The sequence below is a fragment of the Caretta caretta genome, chromosome 27 (assembly GCF_965140235.1).
Source record: "Caretta caretta isolate rCarCar2 chromosome 27, rCarCar1.hap1, whole genome shotgun sequence".
Lineage (NCBI taxonomy): Eukaryota > Metazoa > Chordata > Testudines > Cheloniidae > Caretta > Caretta caretta.
This window is the reverse complement of record NC_134232.1, coordinates 14,171,236-14,188,948: the sequence shown is the minus strand read 5'-3', so window position 1 is coordinate 14,188,948 and position 17,713 is coordinate 14,171,236. Positions and strand designations below refer to the sequence as shown.

General features: G+C 40.0%; 1 protein-coding gene and 1 long non-coding RNA gene across 2 annotated transcripts in view; one reads left to right on the top strand and one right to left on the bottom strand.

Annotated features, from left to right (window-relative positions):
* LOC125626657 (uncharacterized) overlaps nucleotides 1-17,713 on the bottom strand; it is a 225,423-nt gene that overhangs the window by 15,801 nt on the left and 191,909 nt on the right. The window lies entirely within an intron of this gene.
* LOC125626638 (keratin, type I cytoskeletal 19-like) lies at nucleotides 8,434-16,303 on the top strand. The gene is made up of 8 exons (XM_048829867.2): nucleotides 8,434-9,062; nucleotides 10,533-10,615; nucleotides 11,827-11,983; nucleotides 13,297-13,458; nucleotides 13,761-13,886; nucleotides 14,005-14,225; nucleotides 15,277-15,302; nucleotides 15,875-16,303. Exons 1-8 carry the CDS (start codon nucleotides 8,496-8,498, stop codon nucleotides 15,964-15,966), a joined length of 1,434 nt encoding a protein of 477 aa, XP_048685824.1. The 5' UTR covers nucleotides 8,434-8,495; the 3' UTR covers nucleotides 15,967-16,303.

The following is a 17,713-nucleotide window of genomic DNA, read 5'->3' as shown; positions in this document are numbered from 1 at the left end:
ATAAAGCATCTCAAAATGGAGTGAGATCCAATAGAAACTTATAGGATCCCTCAAGATGGAAAGTTATGTAAGGTTTTTTCATGCAATATATATTTGAACACATTTATCCTCAAACTAAAAGATAAACCTCTACTCCATACCCCGTTAAGTGGCAAATGCATACCCAATCCACATCCAATCGCAACAAACCTTCGGTCTCTGAATACTTACAACAATATAACTGTGCCAATGTAAAAGGCCTGACCCTATCCTACAACATACTGAGCATCTTCTGCAAGATATGAGCACCCTCAGCTTCCATTGACTTCAACGGGAATTGAGCAGACTCAGCACATTAGAGACAGTGCTAATATCTTGCAAGATCAGACCCAAAGTCAATTATGGTGAATGATAGTAGTCTCCCGTGCCTGACCACAAAGCTTTCCAGCTTCCCAGACAGGAGCACAAGACTGGTTCATTATTTGCCATACTGTATGCTTGCTGAGTTGGCACTGATACTTCGTTGTTCTACAACATTAGCAACCATCAAATAGTGATGTGGTAGCCTTATTGAGATTATTAGGGCTCGCTGATTTCTGCAAGTAGCAACCAATATAAGCCATGATATGTTCTAACCAAGCTTGCTTTGTAGTCTAGAATTTTGGAGCTTTTAACCTGGGATCTAGCTTTAGTTTTTAAGGCTATTCCATCCCATAAAGTTTTTCACTGCTAAAGTATTATGAGTGCAACAGGATACAGAGATCTGAGAAATTTCAGTCAGTGATCCACATGGAATTAAGTCAGATTTCTGCAATCTTCCCCAATGTTAACCCTCTGCATTCCTGCATTTCCTTCACCCAGACCCCCTAAACGGCAGGAATTAACCAGCGTTATAGATTCACAGAAAAAAACAATAACTTAAAAAACAAAACAAAGTAGTTAAAAGTAGCAGAAGAGCTGATGTCTTTAAGATTCAAAGGGAACAATTTTCATTCCAGTCTCTTGAAGATTTATCATAGTTGAGGCACTGATGATGTTTAACTGAATTGTTCAGTCCCCCGAGTATCAAATTTCATTCCCAGCCATTGCTTTGGAAACTGTATGTTATGACCGGGGTTGGGACATAAACCAGTGGCATCCTTATAGGCTTCATGTTAAAAGGCAGCTCAACATGCAAAATACCCACAGTAATAGCCTACCTGTAGCATAAGACATCCACACCTCCAAGTATCATAATGGCCATGTTATTGATTAGTCACTGAGGGCTAGACAGCTGTCTTACAATCAGCCCTGAGTAAGGGGCAATGCATAGCTGTATCCCCTAGGAACAGACCAAATTGCAAATTGTGTCTCAGAGGGTAACAATGTTTCCCCTCCTTCCACTTACTCTGGGGAAGGAGTGCATTATTTCTCAATTTTTTATGAAACAAAGAATTCTTCTCTGAGCACCCACCCAGATACTCTGGACAGCAAGTAAGCCAGGGCTCCGCTCCTCTCCCTCTCCACCTCCTCCCTGCCCACTTGCTCATAGTGGGGGTAGCCCGAGTAGCCCCTGCTCTCTTGTCCAGGGCTTGAGTCACAGTCCAAGCAGAGCTTAGCAGAGGAGTAAGAGTGGGTAACCCTCTTGCAATTAATAGCACTTTTATGTACATTTTTCTGAAAACTGTTTCTAGCCATGCTGCAGAAGAATGAAGCCAGCTAGGGAAGGTACGCAGTTTAGAAGTTACAATTAGACAAACAGGATGTTAGTAAACTAGCTTTTCCACAGCTGGAGAGTGAGACCTATCTTCAAATCTCTAAAAAGAGACTCAGCTGGTTGTGAAATGAATTTGGTGTTCTTAATCTCATCTCTAAAAGAGGCTTTTTTTAAAAAACATTGAAATTATGCATTTTTAGTGGTAACTGAAGTAAAATAAAGATATAAATCTACTAGGAAGTAATATTGTACATTATATTCTGCTTTCATTTTGAAGTTTCCCAGAGCATTTTACAAACTTAACAGAGTGCTGAAAATATTATACACAGAGTTAATTTAATTAATTACAGATATGTATTAGCTGGTTAACAGCACAGAGCAACAGTATCCAACGGTTTTGGCAAGAAAGTGAAGAATGCTTTTTCTAAGTTTCCCGTTTGCTTATTTTTTAAAATGTGCCAATCACCTTCTTTTCAGTCACATGTGCAGAGACCATTTGAGGCAGATACGGTCACTTGTTATGTGGTTGTACAGCACCTGGGTTCTAGTACAATGTAAATGTTAGATAAATAACAAGAACAACAATAATAATTGTATTAAAAACCCAAATAAATTTCTTAGTCTCTAAGGTGCCACAAGGACTCCTTGTTGTTTTTGCTGATACAGACTAACACGGCTACCACTCTGAAACCATTAAAAACCTTACGATCAGTTGACCAATGTCAGCCAAAACCTATTAACTCAACCGCATACATAGCTCTAAATAAAAACACACCACATCTTACCCATGCAGACAAAAGCTCAAGCAAACACATAGATTTAGATGTGCCCTGAAAATGGATACATTTGCCGTTTGTTAGAGCAAAGTGGGAAGTGAATTCCATAGTTGAGGGATCACTATTTAAAACAATCTGCCACCAGTACTGACACTTACCTCTAATAAAGACTCTGAATAAAACCACAGAGGCAGATCTCAACTTTGTAGTAGGACATGGTGAGAAAGGAGAGCTCTCAGGTCCCAAAGTATGCAGAGATTTAAAGGTCATTATCAGCACTTTTAATTGTATTGGGAAGTGACCAGGAGGCCAGTTCATCCTCTGCAGTATTGATGTAACACATGCCCTGTAATTAGCACTGATAAGTAAACAAATCAAAGTATTTTGCATCAATGTTAGTTTCAGAATGGTCCTCAAGTGTAGCGTGGCAGTAATTCTAATCTGTAGGTGGCAAAGACATGGAGCACTGTGACAACTTCCACATTAGAGAGAACAGCTGCATTCTCTGTGCCAAGCACAAACAAGAAAAGGCACATCTGGCTAATGCAGTACCTCAGATTGCAAGAGCATCTGGGTATCCAGAAGTATCCCAAGACCATGAATCTCATCCACAAAGTGTGAGCAAACCCTTTTAATCATGGGGGCGAACACCATACTGGTGCATTCATTTGGTAATGATTCATGGGAATTGCCAACACCATTTCCTGCAAAACCCTGGGTATTCCTTGGAGATTTCTTTCCAAGTACTGACACAGCCTATCCATGCTTAATTTGTTGGAATCTGGTAAATTCACATGAGAAAGTTGTCTGACTGAAAAATAACCAAAGGGGAAAAATAATTAAAATACCTCTTATCCCCACCACAGAATCCTACCCATGCAGATCAGGATGGAGGTGCATTGACAAAGGCAGGGTAGTGAGAGGGAGACTAAGACAGGAACAGAAGTTGCATTGAGGTGCCTTGGCAGAGCTGGAGGTGAGCACAGAATCAGAAGAGCTGGGAGTATTGCAGGTTATCAATAAAAGCATTAGCTTTGGTAGAGATGAAGCTTGTTCTAAAACAGTATACCTTTATATTTTACATCTGCCTGTGGGAGCAGCGGGAGAAGTCTGTAATGCATCAAACACAAAGAGGCTTCTGTATCTCTCCTTCAAAGTTGCTGACTCACTTGCTAAGAAATGTTTCATATCAAATTGCAAATCCTTTGTCTCCTAAACCTAGTGATTACACCTGGAATCCATTACAGATGAGCAAAGATCTCCTGTTCTGTCTTTATTCTCCAAAGGCTATACATAGGAGCCCATTCCCTGTTGGTTTGTAATTTTTGTCAGAGTTCTCTTTATTCCAAATGTCTGAACAGAGTCCCAATAGAGTACCAACATTAGTTAGCTTACAGCATGTTACATGCTCATGCAGTAAGTCAGGTTCTTCAGCATTGCAACAGTTAAAACAATATGTGAAAAATGCTTAACCCCCAAAGTGCTTTGCATTATGTGGACTCATGAAGCTGAGTATTTCTATCATGCATTGTTTGTGTAATTAAATGCTACAGGGTAGAAAGTAAGATGTACGGGGACACTTTCCTTCATGGACATCCTACAGCCAATATTTTCAAATTTCAGTATTTAAAGTTAGGTACTGAATGGACCTTTAACCATGTAAAGGAATGTCCTGATTTTTAGAGGTGCTAAACATTCACAAATTTTATTGAAGGCCTACCTGCAGATGCTCAGTAGCCCTGAAAATGAGGCCACCTTTATTTAGGCACCAAAATATGGATTTTAGTGTCTAATTTTAGGCACCAAAGTTTGAAAATGTTGGCACATACTCTTACTGTACTGGAAGGTTTCAGGTGAAATATTCAAAGTAAAATCATTCAGATAGTGTCAGATAGTGTTAAATCTGAAGTCTGGCTATCTCAGTTCATTCAGAAATAGACAGCCTGCAGGGTATGTGATGAATCGTTATGGTTTGACCACAAAAAGGCTGGGTATGTCATGGTGACAAACAGGCCTCTTTCTGAATGGAACTCTTTGTCTGCATGAGCTGACAGGATATTATTTTTTAGAAATCTAGTAAAAAAACGATGATAATAACAGAGTTTGCAGAGTGCAGACATGCCAGAGGACGTCTGCCAACAAAGCTCTGCCAAGGCAGAACAAACGGAGTAGTTTATACATAGCTTAGTTTGGAATTCCTCATTTACAGAGGCACAGTACTGAGTACCATGCAAAGGACTAAACTGAGTGTAAGCGTCAAGACATGAGGTATCAAATCTTAGGGAAAGGTTAGTGTGAAGTGTGCAAAGACCACAAGTGGCAAGCTCAATATAGCTCCTACCGCCTCAGTGGGTGGGTGGCTCTGCTGTGACTTTCTCGGTAGAGTCATTTTCACTTCATACCCAGCTGCTGAAAAGTGCTGGATGAACAAGACAGTGAACTAGATCTCAGCTGGTGTAAAACGGCATCGCTCCACTGACCTCAAAGAAAGGTTCATTTGAACACAGGAGGGTGGTGAAACTGGGAGAAGTCAATGTTTGGGGAAATGTTAAGAATTTTTAGGTAGTTCATACAACAAGAGTAACGTACAGAAATAGTCTCCAGAAAAAGAAACCCACATTTGTTCATATCAGGATTCACACCTAGATCTAGAGCTGAGCTAATATTGGGGAAAAATTCAGTGAATATTTAATCAAATTCGAAAATGAACTTTGATTAGCCAAAGTTTTAATCTCAAGTTTTACTAATGTGAATACTCAAGAAAAGCAACATCTTAGCTCAATTATTTGACAAAAGCCAATTAATTTCACACTGTCTATTTGACTATAAAATTATATATTGTCTAGTTAGAGAAGTAATCCAAACAAGAGCCAGTAATAATATTATGAGGCTTATGTAAATAACCAACAGAATGTGAATTGTGAACTAGAGATACACACAAATTGTTTACCAGCAATCTGCACTCGTGGATAATTTGATCATTTTTCTTTCATAAGAAGAAGCAACACTCAGACAAGAACTCACTGAAATGAACCTTATTGTGAATGATTTAGTTGGGGATTAGGATGATTTAGTTGGGGATTGGTCCTGCTTTGAGCAGGGGGTTGGACTAGATGACCTCCTGAGGTCCCTTCCAACCCTGATATTCTACGATTCCTTGAAAGCATCTGTAAGAAACAGCAATTGGTTCATGCGGTAAAGACTTGGTCCAGAACTGAACAACTCCAAACTTCACAGGTGGTTGGCACCTTTGGTAAGAAAATATTACAAACAATATAGAGAAAAAATATTGTAAACTATTGGAACAAAGCTGGCCTTGTCATTTAAAATGAAAGACAAATCAAGAATAAGAAGATGGAAAGATGGAAAGGGCTGAGATCTGCAACTGCTGTGCCCTTCTTGGATTGCAGGATCTTGATCACATGAAATATGCCCTGAGAATTCAGGCTTGATGTTACAGAAGGAGGAATAAAAACATCAGACTCTCTGTCAGGCTGCTCTTCTGAGTTATGTTATAGGAGAATAAATTAAGCTGTTCTATTGTTTTTATTTTTTCGGCTGCATCTGCTACCTACCATTCATGAGATCCTGTCCAATAACAATCCAGTGTGTGCATGGAGTAAAATAAAATCAGCAAAGCATATTTCATCCTCAAGCTTCCAAAGGGGTTATTATGAACAGTAAGTGCAAAAAAGATTCAAAATTATGAAAAATCTCTTCAGTGTCCCTATAAAATCTATGACATTTTCCACAAGGGCTTCTGTTGAAACCCAGGATTTTAGTGAAACAGAACGTGATCTTGCTTATTAGAGGATCATTAGGAGTTAAACTGAGCCTAGTAGCATGTAAGTTTCAGCATGCTTACATTACAGGGGTTTTATGGAACATTCTTCACTGTTAGAAGAGTTTGTTGAAACTTGTTCTTTAAGATACTAAAGACTTGGTGATATATAGATTTGGCAAGCTACTAAGAACTATCAATCAACCCATGGCAAGACTAAGCCTCCATGGCTTAATTCCAAACTCAGTTTGAAACATGCTATCAAAATTTGGAAATATACTGCTTTTCTCTAGAATAGGAAAGGTGAGAAAACAGATTGTGAGAGGGCAGTATCATAAGCAGATTGTTAAGGTGTGGATCAAAGAGGGGCCGTTGATATAGCTGATATAGCTCTTGGTTCCCAGTGCCATGTCTTTCTGGTGATGTGTCTCTTGCGCTCCATTCAATTGTCAACTATGCAACCTCAAAAAAACCCTTGATACTGAGGACTGTTAATCTGAAACCTCCCATCCCATTTTCCAATTTATTTATCTATATCCAATTAGGCAACTGTGATAGACAGAAACCTCTTTTATTGATGTTGCCAACAAACACATAGCATTTGTTGTTCTTTTTTAAATGTTTGATTTTAATGTACACTTGGTGTTTCTGAAGCGAAGGGCAGGAAAAGTTTCTCCCATTCACCCTAGCTCTGTCAATGCACATCAGGTCCTACAGTACAACCTCCTCTTTCAGTACTTGGCTCCCTGTCCATCACTGCCAATGCCAGTCAGTCCTGACCGGCAGCATTCCCAGCTCCCTAAACCTACAATTCTGACTTGTAGCATGCCCTACTACTCCTCATGCTAACCCCCAGCCCCCAGTAAAAACACTGCTTTCATCTGAAGAACAATCTCCTTGGAAACTGTCATTCAAGCACCACAAAAGGGATGCAGGGGCAGGGGGCACAGGGGTTTTAAGAGCAACGCTACTTTGTTTCCAGCCTCTCTTTCTCTCTCTCTCTCTCTCTCTCTCTCACATGCACACATGCTACTCTAGCGGGACAGAACAAATAAGACTTGCATCGGAAATCTCACAAGTTCAGTCTCATCCTGTCCACAGAGGATGAAAAGATGTTTCTTAACAGCATCCAGTTCATGTTGCACAATTACACTAACAGATGACCAATCTGTGTTGTGGAATTTCATCAGAGAATTGTTAGGACTGAAAGGGACACATAGTTCACTCCCCTGCTTTTAATGCCGGACTAATACCTGTAGATAATTTCTGATAGGTACTCCTTAAGCTGTGATTTTTAAGATATCAATTTGATATTGATTGCACCGTCATTTTCAGAAATTTGTTCAATTTCCAAGTGGATATCACCATTAAAACGTTAACTTCTATCTGACTGAAACTTTTCTGTTTAATGTTATATCCAGTATGTTTAGCCTTTGCAATAGTTAGCAGTGGGAAGCTTTGCCACCTCTTCTTTGCAGCAGCCTTTTAATTACTTTTCACTCATCTCGTATCATCCCCGTTCTTCTGTTTTCTCTTGACTGTTACCTCCCAATAATTATTCAGTTATTTTAATAACTACGAATACTGTCCCGTTCATTTGAGATTCACACAACAGCAGGATTATGTGTTTTATGCCTTAAACATTGAGGTTCCAAACCCTGAAGGATGATTCTGAGCAAAGAATAGAAATAGAAAAGTAGCTGATTCCAAAGTCTTGATGGAAACAAACCATGACTTTTTTTTTAAGGGGGTGGGGGAACAAGCAGCAGCACTGGATAAGCTGCTAAAGATGCATTTAAAATGAATGTGGAAGTTCATATAAAACAAACTTCACTTTTGTGGAAGACTTTTTCTTAAAGTGACTACAGTGGTTTTTGTTAATGCATAAATTGGGTGTGGTCAAACTCAGTTGTTTTTTCTTTTCTTGAATGTAAAAAAAATGTAAAACATAATCCAAGTGGTAGAACTGTAGCCTCAAGAAAAAAACAAACATGCATTCATCCTGAATCATACCTTTTGTTTAATTGAAGAAAAAAAGTCCAACTCCTCAGGATGTACAGCCAGCTGTGTTAGTAAGCAAAATTATTATAACTTGGCATCACCCTTAAGGGTGGAGATCTTTTGGGGGAGGTTTGGAGAGTGGGTTTGTCATATAACACCCACTGTGGTTGGTATAAATTGAGCTCCACTACAGTGCAGAGACTTACTCTCTTATACTAGGCCAAGCTGAGTAACTGACACCAGATCCTTCAGTGCTGCTGTCATGGCTACTTCCTTTATGCAGAGCACCTCTTCTAACTATGGTGGTGGTCTGGGGGGTGGGGGCAGTAGCTCCTCTCGTGTTTCTTCAGTCCGAATGGGAGGATCCTACAGACCCCCAAGTATCCATGGAGGATCTGGTGGCAGGGGCGTTTCTGTCTCTTCCACTCGGTATGTCTCCTCTGGAAGTGGATATGGTGGTGGCTTGGGCAGTAGCTATGGGGCTGGATATAGTTCTGGCTTGGGTGGGGGCTATGGAGGAAGTAGTGGCTTTTATTCTGGCTTTGGAGGAGATGCTGGTGGTTGCTTTGGAGGAGGTGCTGGTGGTGGCTTTGGTGGTATTTATGACTTTGGTGGTGGTGATGGAGGAATCCTATCTGGAAACGAAAAGATAACTATGCAGAACCTGAACGATCGTCTGGCAGCCTATCTGGACAAGGTGCGAGCTCTGGAGCAAGCAAATACTGATCTAGAGATCAAAATCCGAGACTGGTATCAGAAGCAAGGTCCCACTAGTCCAGAACGTGACTACAGTCCTTATTACAAGATAATTGATGAGCTTCGAGACAAGGTATGACATTCATATTTAGAAGGGATTGTTATAACAATTTATTATTAGTGAATTGCACATTCCAACTTTTTTAACCAATTAGAAAGAATTACAAAGTCATAATTTCTTGCCAAAAAAGTAAATGCATTGTGGATAAAAACACTCCAGCAGGAAAGAAGGGAACAGCTATTGCTGTTTTATTTTATTAAAATAAAAGTCTCACACCAAAAATGTAGGCTTTTTTTAATGTTAATTGAAAGCTCTAAGATGGTAACAAAATGTGACACAATACATTAAAGTTTATCCATAAGTTGTAAAGCAATCAAATATTAAACAATGTGACAAAGTACAAACCATGGCATTTCAAAAGTAAGGAAGTCTTCGGGGCAAAGGTAAGGTGAAATATTGTATGGTGTAAGTTTACTTTCCATTTACCCTGGGTGTGAATTGAATGTTTAACTTCCCACTGTAATTAATTTTTAAGGATTATAAAATTTGTACAAAAGTACCATAGAATACATTTAGAACGAGAGAAACATGCTTATGAAAAGTTAGATTTATATTTTGAGTTCATTATTTCAAACACATTTTGGCAAGGAGAATGTTTCAATATTCTATTGCCATCAGAACTGTACTGGATAATAATGTGCAATCAGTTTTAATTCTTATTTCATCTTTTATCTTAAGAACATTAGCACAGAGAATGAAAGGGTTGGATTTTGTTGCCATTAATTGCATGAACTGAGAGATTACACAAATAGGAAAGAGAGGGAAAATCAAGCTGTCTAATTTCAGTCTGACACACCCACACTTGCTTCGGATAAACCTCAAGATCTCTATTTTACACTCAGCTCCCGGGTCCACATTTAGAATATGACTAATGTTTAGCTTCTTTTGTTTTTCCCATGTATAAGCTATGAATAGTATGGTGTGGGGTAAAGGCAATATAATGAAATGTGTTTTTTGGAATTCATAAATCGTGCTTTGATTAATGATTTATCACCCCAGATCCAATCCTTCTCTCTTCTTCACTGCTTTACATGTCTCAGTAACAATCTACACCTATCTAACCCCTCCCAAACCCCAAGCCCGACTCAGCCCAGAGCCTACTCTCATATTCCGAACCCCGCTGCTCCACCCCAGCCCGCAGCCCCCTCCTGCATCCCAAACCCCTCATCTCTGGCCCCACCCCAGAGCCCACATCTTCAGCCGGAGCCCTCATCCTCTCCTGCATCCCAACCCCCTGCCCCAGCCCAGAACCCCCTCCCACATGCTGAACTCCTCATTTTTGGCCCCACCCCAGAGCCCACACCCCCAACTGGAGCCCTCACTCCCTCCTGCATCCCAACCCCCAATTTCGTGAACATTCATCGCCCACCATACAATTTCCATACCCAGATGTGGCTCTCAGGTCAAAAAGTTTGCCCACCCCTGTACAGTCATGTTTCACCATTATTCACAGGAATCTTTTTTCTGTCTCCCAATTGCCAGATTCTTGCAGCTACTATTGACAATTCCAGAGTCATTTTGGAGATTGACAATGCTAGACTGGCTTCAGATGATTTCAGACTGAAGTAAGTTAATTTTGCTCTAGCTGTTTCAAATTAATATTTCGGAAGCTGAACATCTCATCATAGTAGCAGAGAGTATGGATTCCCAACCACAGCTCACAAGTTTAGGGATGGAATTTTCTCCCTTATAATTTACAAGAGAAAATCCTGGCAAAAGAATAGATATGCTAAAGGAAGAAATGGGAGAAGAAACTTTATCGGCAATGACACCAAGCCAATCAAGATGTCTTCCTGTTTTGTTATACCTCATGTCTTAACTTCCTATACTGTTATTAACTTCTTGTACAGTTCATTCTCACTGAAAAAATTTTCACTTAAAGATTTTAAAATGAGAAAGGGTCTGAATTTGCTTTCAGCTTGAAGTGGCATGATGGGATGGAGGGATAATCTCTTTCTTGTACTCATTCTCTCTCATAGGATGTAGGCATTAGGAGAGGAAAGATAGATAGGAAAGCCAAAGAGTGACCTACAGAAATTCAGGTACGCTGTTGAAATGAGCTTGTCTTCAGGGCACTGCTGTCAAGATGCCACCAAGTACTTTCCCTTACAATGATGTAGCTCCAGGATTATATTTTCTCCTCTAGTGCCCTGGGCAAAGCTTACAACGTATGCCTTTCTTCATCACTGAGAGGTCACGAAAACTGGATTGTCCATTATCTTTTTTATAGATGTTAATAACCCCGTCTAGGTATACAAACCCATAAAGCTCATATTTAGCTATGCTTCAGAAATGTAGTTCAAGTCCAAATACATTTGTTATTTTCAAGTTTTCCTCTTTAAATATAGTGATTTTCTTACTGCACATGAGCACCAGCCTGATAACCCAGTAGGTGGGCTTTTTGTAAGTTCCCACATACAATTCTGGCATTGCACCTAAATCCTGATCTGTCTGTCAGTCTGTCTTATAGTACTAATCACTGTTGTAACTAGGTGCTGGTATCTTGGGATTGCCAAAAATGCCAACTTATTTGGTGATATGATGTTGTCAAGTGTCCACAAAGGACCAAGATCACTATCTCACACATTTTTGCATAGCATACTTCAAAACTGGAACAAACATTGTAGCCTACTATTTTTGGTCTGTCTTCTGACTTTACATTTCTGTTGTCCTGTTCCTCTCTGACACAACAGGCATAAGATTCCCTGTTTTTACAATTACATAGGATACAAAGCCATGTGTTTTCAAATGTCTGTTTCTTTTATTTAAATTGCAGATATGAGAACGAGTTGTTCCTTCGCCAGAGTGTTGAGGCTGATATCAATGGCCTGCGTAGAGTCTTGGATGAGCTGACTCTGTCCAGAGCTGATCTGGAGATGCAGATTGAAAACCTGAAGGAAGAGTTGGCTTTCCTCAAGAAGAATCATGAGGAAGTGAGTGCTCTAAACATGGAGTGGGGAGAAACATCCACATTTAGAATTCAGTTTGGGATTAAAAAATACCCCAAGGAATGACAGCTTCACAACTGGATGATTTATAAAAAAATCTTTAACCTTAAAACAAATCCAAAGGTCTCCCCAGACTAATATCCCTCTGATTCTAAACTGTGTTAAAGATGTGAGTTGTGTACCTGCTTTGACGTGCATGAGCCTGCGGTCAGAAATTTTTAAATTATTCCATAGACAACAATATTTCTTACATGAAATGTTCCCATTCATTTAGAAACAAAAATATGATTGTTCCAGACATTTTATTTTAAAAAAGATCACACACATAGACAAACATCAATCCACAGTAATCAAGATATTTCATTTAAAAATTTCAGTTCCAACCACATATGCGAACAAAAATTCAGTGTCTGAATAAACTTCTTTATGAAAAGGAACTGATAAAGAACTCGTGTTAAGATATTAAAGTTATAATACATGCAACAGAAAATGTATATAATAAAGTTAAATTATATATAAAGAAAGAAAATAAAAACTTCTAATTTAGCAGAGGATGTTGCAACCTGTATCAAGGTAACGTCTTTGATTGGATCAAATTCTGTTGGAGAAAGGCACAAGCTTTCGAGCTTCTCAGAGCTCATCTTCAAGTCTGGGGAAGGAAATTACAGTGTCTGAGCTAATTACAAATTGGGACAGATTGTTAAGCGTAAGGGATTAAGCATGGTAAAATTTAAAATGAAATGGGGAATTACGGGCTAGCAGGCAGTGAGGTGTGTAATAACCATAACTCAAACCACATGTTTCCCAGTTAAGCTATATGGATTGCTGAGGGCAGAAAGTGTACAAGGGAAGAATGTATAACCTCGATGAAGGGTTCATGTAGCGTTCATGCACCTGGAAACAGTCAGGGCACACCCTGACTGTTGTGTAGGAGCAATGCACACATTGCTCTGTTCTATCCAAGGACATGGACCATGAAAACATGGACCATCTGGGAAGTCAAAATAAGGACATCAGCCGTGGGAAGCTTCCTTGGCCGAAACTCAAGGCCTGAGAATAAAGATTGTAGTAGATAGAGGCTAGTAAATAGGAATATTAATCAAAGTCATATTATTTCCTTTGTTGATGCCTTTTGCGGTCGGTTGGGGTATGTGATGCGCAGGGGGGAGAGAAATAAAAGAGGTGGAAAAGCTGACAGGGGTAATCCCATCAGCAGACCAGCCTGCTTGCTTGCCTAAAGCCGTGTCCTGTCTTGTATTGAACCGCCACACCTCTTTTGTGTCTTTCTGTCTCTGTAGGAAATGAAGGAATACAGCAATCAGCTGGGTGGACAGGTCAGCGTAGAGATGGATGCTGCTCCTGGAGTTGATCTCACCAGTGTCCTGGCTGAGATGAGAGAGCAGTATGAAATACTGGCTGATAAGAACCGTCGAGATGCTGAGGCCTGGTTCTATAAACAGGTATGGCTATCCCAATGAACAAATAAATTGATGCACTATCATCTCATCATGGTCCCAATTTCTGTGCAACACTCCTGCATTTGCTGATCAGTTTCTGCATTCGGTAAGAAGCTAAGAGTCCTTGATACACCTACCAAGATTTTAAACATTCATCCTCTTTTCACCATTGGACCATTGCTTAGAATCAGATCCAAAGCAAGCAGCACCACGACAGTGATTAGGGTGGTACTTTCCTTTTGGGAAATAAAACATTTGGTAATCCAATTTGCATTTGATTTTTATTATTTTTGTTTTTCTTCCAGACTGAGGAGCTGAACCGTGAAGTAGCCACCAGTACTGAACAGATACATACCAGCAAGAGCGAGATTACAGAACTGAGACGCACACTGCAGGGCCTGGAGATAGAACTCCAATCCCAGCTCAGCATGGTATGTGGCTGTTCCATGCACACAATAAGTCACTATTAGCACATGCCTCCCTTTGATCTCTTGCTCTACTATGGAATGAATCTGCATGATAACCCACTTTAACTTTGTTTTATATTAGAAAGCTGGGCTGGAAGCCAACTTGGCAGAAACAGAAGGAAGATACTGTGCACAGCTAGCACAACTTCAGGCCATGATCACCAGCATTGAGGAGCAACTGGCTGAGCTTCGATGTGACATGGAGCGGCAGAACCAAGAGTATAAGATGCTCCTGGACATCAAAACCAGATTAGAGCAGGAGATTGCCACTTACCGCCATCTGTTGGAAGGCCAGGACTCCCAGTATGTAACTATGTCCAAAATAAAACCCCTAATGGCAATTTATAATCTTATTAACATGACATATGTTATAACAGTAATGTATGGAATCTGCCCTGAAATTAGGTGAACTTGAGCCTCATTACAACCAGGACTACTGCAGATTTCTGAATTGTACTGACTGGGTACTGGGCCTATTGTGGGCTGCCAAGAGGTGTCCAGGAAAACCCCAAAGGCTGCCAAAATGCAAATCCATCTTCAAAGGCAAATGAGCTGATAATGAAAACTTTAATTATGAAAGTGGGAATGCACTTATATTAACTAAGATGAGCTACAAGATGAGCAATAGATAAAGGTCCTGCATGTTTCTTGCTGCATGGGAATCATGGCCATTAGCGTAGAACCATCTATTAGAGTCTCTTCTCACTACTCATGTAAATGTCACACCCCTGGTTCCTCCACAGAAAGATGAAAATATCCACTGTTATACAGTGTAATTCTAAGCTATTTCCTCATGTTTCCAGTGTGTAGAACACTTCTTAAATAAACTTTTCACTTGCTGGGGACTATTCCCATCTCTGATCCACAAACAGAACTTGCATTAATGCTAGTAGGACATTTGTGTATGCACTGAAGCACTACTTTTGAGGGGGAAATCAGCTCTTAGTTTTTATTTTTTTTTAAATAATGAAATTTTAAGAGACGTAAAAATGTAGAAATGTCAAGAATGGGAATAGGAATCTAAAGAGCTACAACTGTACTGACTGCTGTTCATATTCTTTACTGTTATAGGACTGAGCAAAAATAAGTGACCTTCGGAATATGCAAAAGAGGATAAGCAATAACAACCAAAACACTATAACTACTGAATGGTCATTTAAGGGCCACTTTTTCAAAAGGGCCTCCATTTCGCATCTGCAGTTTTTCACAGTCGATCTTTTGTACACAAAATTTGCATGTTCCAACTTAGAGGCCGTTCAGTGGTCAGACTACATCAGTAGGATTTAATCTGCTGCACAGTGCACAATTGCAGTGGAACTCATTAGTTTAATCCTGTATCTCTTCTCTTCCACAGGCTGTCGGGATGGAGCCCTAAGGATGGTAAGGTGGATTTTGAAATAAAGAGGGGAAATAAAATACATTTAGTAGTGCGGTTGGTGGATACAACCACCATCCTTATGGTAAAATAGAACTGAACAAGCCCATCCTCTATTGACTAGAGGGATTACAGACAGTATCTCCATTCCTCCTCCCAAAGATTGATCATACTGTCTCCATAGCCCCCAAAGTTTTTTTAGGACCAAAATTATTTTATCCCTGGTCTAGCAAACTGGTAGGCAGGCATCTGATCACTTGTACTCATATCTCTGAATTCGAAATAATTATGGAGATCTGGGGGTCCCTTGATCGGCTTCTGCTGAGTCATACTAACAGTAAGGTACTGCCAATTTTGATATGTAATTTTCATATGGAAATTACATAAGCTTTACTTAGATCTCATGATCCTCATATTTCAAGACTGTGACAGTCTAGTGTCGTGAGAAGAGGCAGGGCTGTGTGTATGATAAGTGAAGGAAGCTTCTAGTGGGAGAAAAACAGGATTCTTCAGTGTTCTACGGATGTATATTTATTTCCCCAGTTATAATTACAGTTTCCCTTTCTCTTCATCACAGCATCCCTTAGCAGCAGCAGCAGCAGAGTTCGCATTAGTGTGGAAGATTCAGTAGATGGAAAAGTAATTTCTTCCCAGGAAAGGAAATACTGATTCCCCTCACCCACATGAGACCACCTGTGTTGTACCAGTTCTAACGACAGCAAGCATCTGAGAGGGGAATCATGAAATACCTGCCAACAGAGTAACAAGGAATCTGTTTGGTATGCACACTAGAAAATGCTAACTGAAATGATAATGATATAGTCACAAGAGCGTAATCCGATAATGCACAACAGCTTGGTGTCTTTCTTATAATTTCCTCTCTGTCTTTTACAATGACTATCTGTTCTTAAATCCTGAGGTGAAGGGCTCATTTTACTGCATACCAGCAGCTTTACTGTATTGTATAAGTCTGGATAATAAAATTTCTTTCCTGGCTTGAAATAAATGTATGTTGAGTTTTTGTTTAATTTTTTTTCATAATCAGCAACATAGTTTTGTGTGTTAGATGTGGCACCCATGTCACGTGTCCAGCACAATCCAAACCAAATTACTATCGTCATACATCTGCCTTCAACTGTCTAATTCTGAACAGCTTTTGGAGTAACTGAGATATGAATAAATTTATATACTATTAAGTTCCCAACACTACTCCTACTAATAATACATGGGCAGAAATAAAACAAAATTAGGCTACAGTTAATACATCTGGGGAAAATCATCTAAAATACAGATAGTGAAAGTGGGGGAAAAAACTGGAAAGCAATAATGCTGAAAGAGACGGGTAATAGAGGAGAGCAAGCTAGACGTGAATTTATAATGTGATTTGGAAGCAAAATATCAGTATGATTTGGGGCTGCATACATACAGGCACTAGGTCATGGTGCAAGAAGGCAATAGTCCCTTGATATTCAGTGTTTACACCTGTAATATTGAGATTGTACCTGGCACCTTTAGGCACCAAGTCAATGGAGGAAAGATATCCATAAACTGGAAGGATACAGGAAAGAATAAGAAAAAAATGATCAAGGAACTGGACAGACTGATTTATGAGGAAAGATTTAAAGAACTAAACATTTATGGCATTGCTCACTAGGGACACAATAGGACAAATATAATAACCACCTCCAAACAGCTGAAGCCCTGCTCAGCTCCTTTTCATATGGAGTCTTCATTACTTCCTGAAAAGGAGAAACAGATATGCCCTTTTAGATCAGGAAGTTCCTTTTCCTATAATGTCATTCGGAGAGTTGAAATAGGAAAGTAGGACTCTGAGGTAGTGGAGAAAGGCAGGTGGGGTCTGTGACTCTGCAGAGTCTACCCTGAAGAACCTCGGTTACAGGTAAGTAACCTCCATTTCTCCTTTGATTGTCCTCTGCATATTCCCATTTATGGGATAGATTGATAAACAGTACTCTGACCCAGAATAGTGGGATGATGGAGTCCTAATTATACAAGGACTGAAGGACTGTGTAGCAGGGCTGGCTGTTCAGTCAGCAGGCCTAGTAGTGAGAGCCTGCTGCTCCAGTCTCCCTTTTAGTTCAATGTGTTCTGAGCTCCCTGAATGGCGTTCAGCGGGGTCAGCTTCTTTGTCGATAACCCCCTAATCCTGCCCATCCTAGGGCTAGGTGTAGGGGAATTTGGGATTGGTAGGGGGACCCAGGCCCTCCTGCTCTTCTGGATCCCAGCCCAAGGCCCTGAAAGTGTGATAGCGTGGCATGGCATATGTTAGACCTATCTCCTGCACATCTTGCCTTGGGCCAGGTCCTACCACATCAAATGGACCAGTTTGGGGCATGGCTGCTGTTAAGTTATAGTCCATTGTTTCAGGTGACTCTCTTGGGTGATGTCTAAAAGG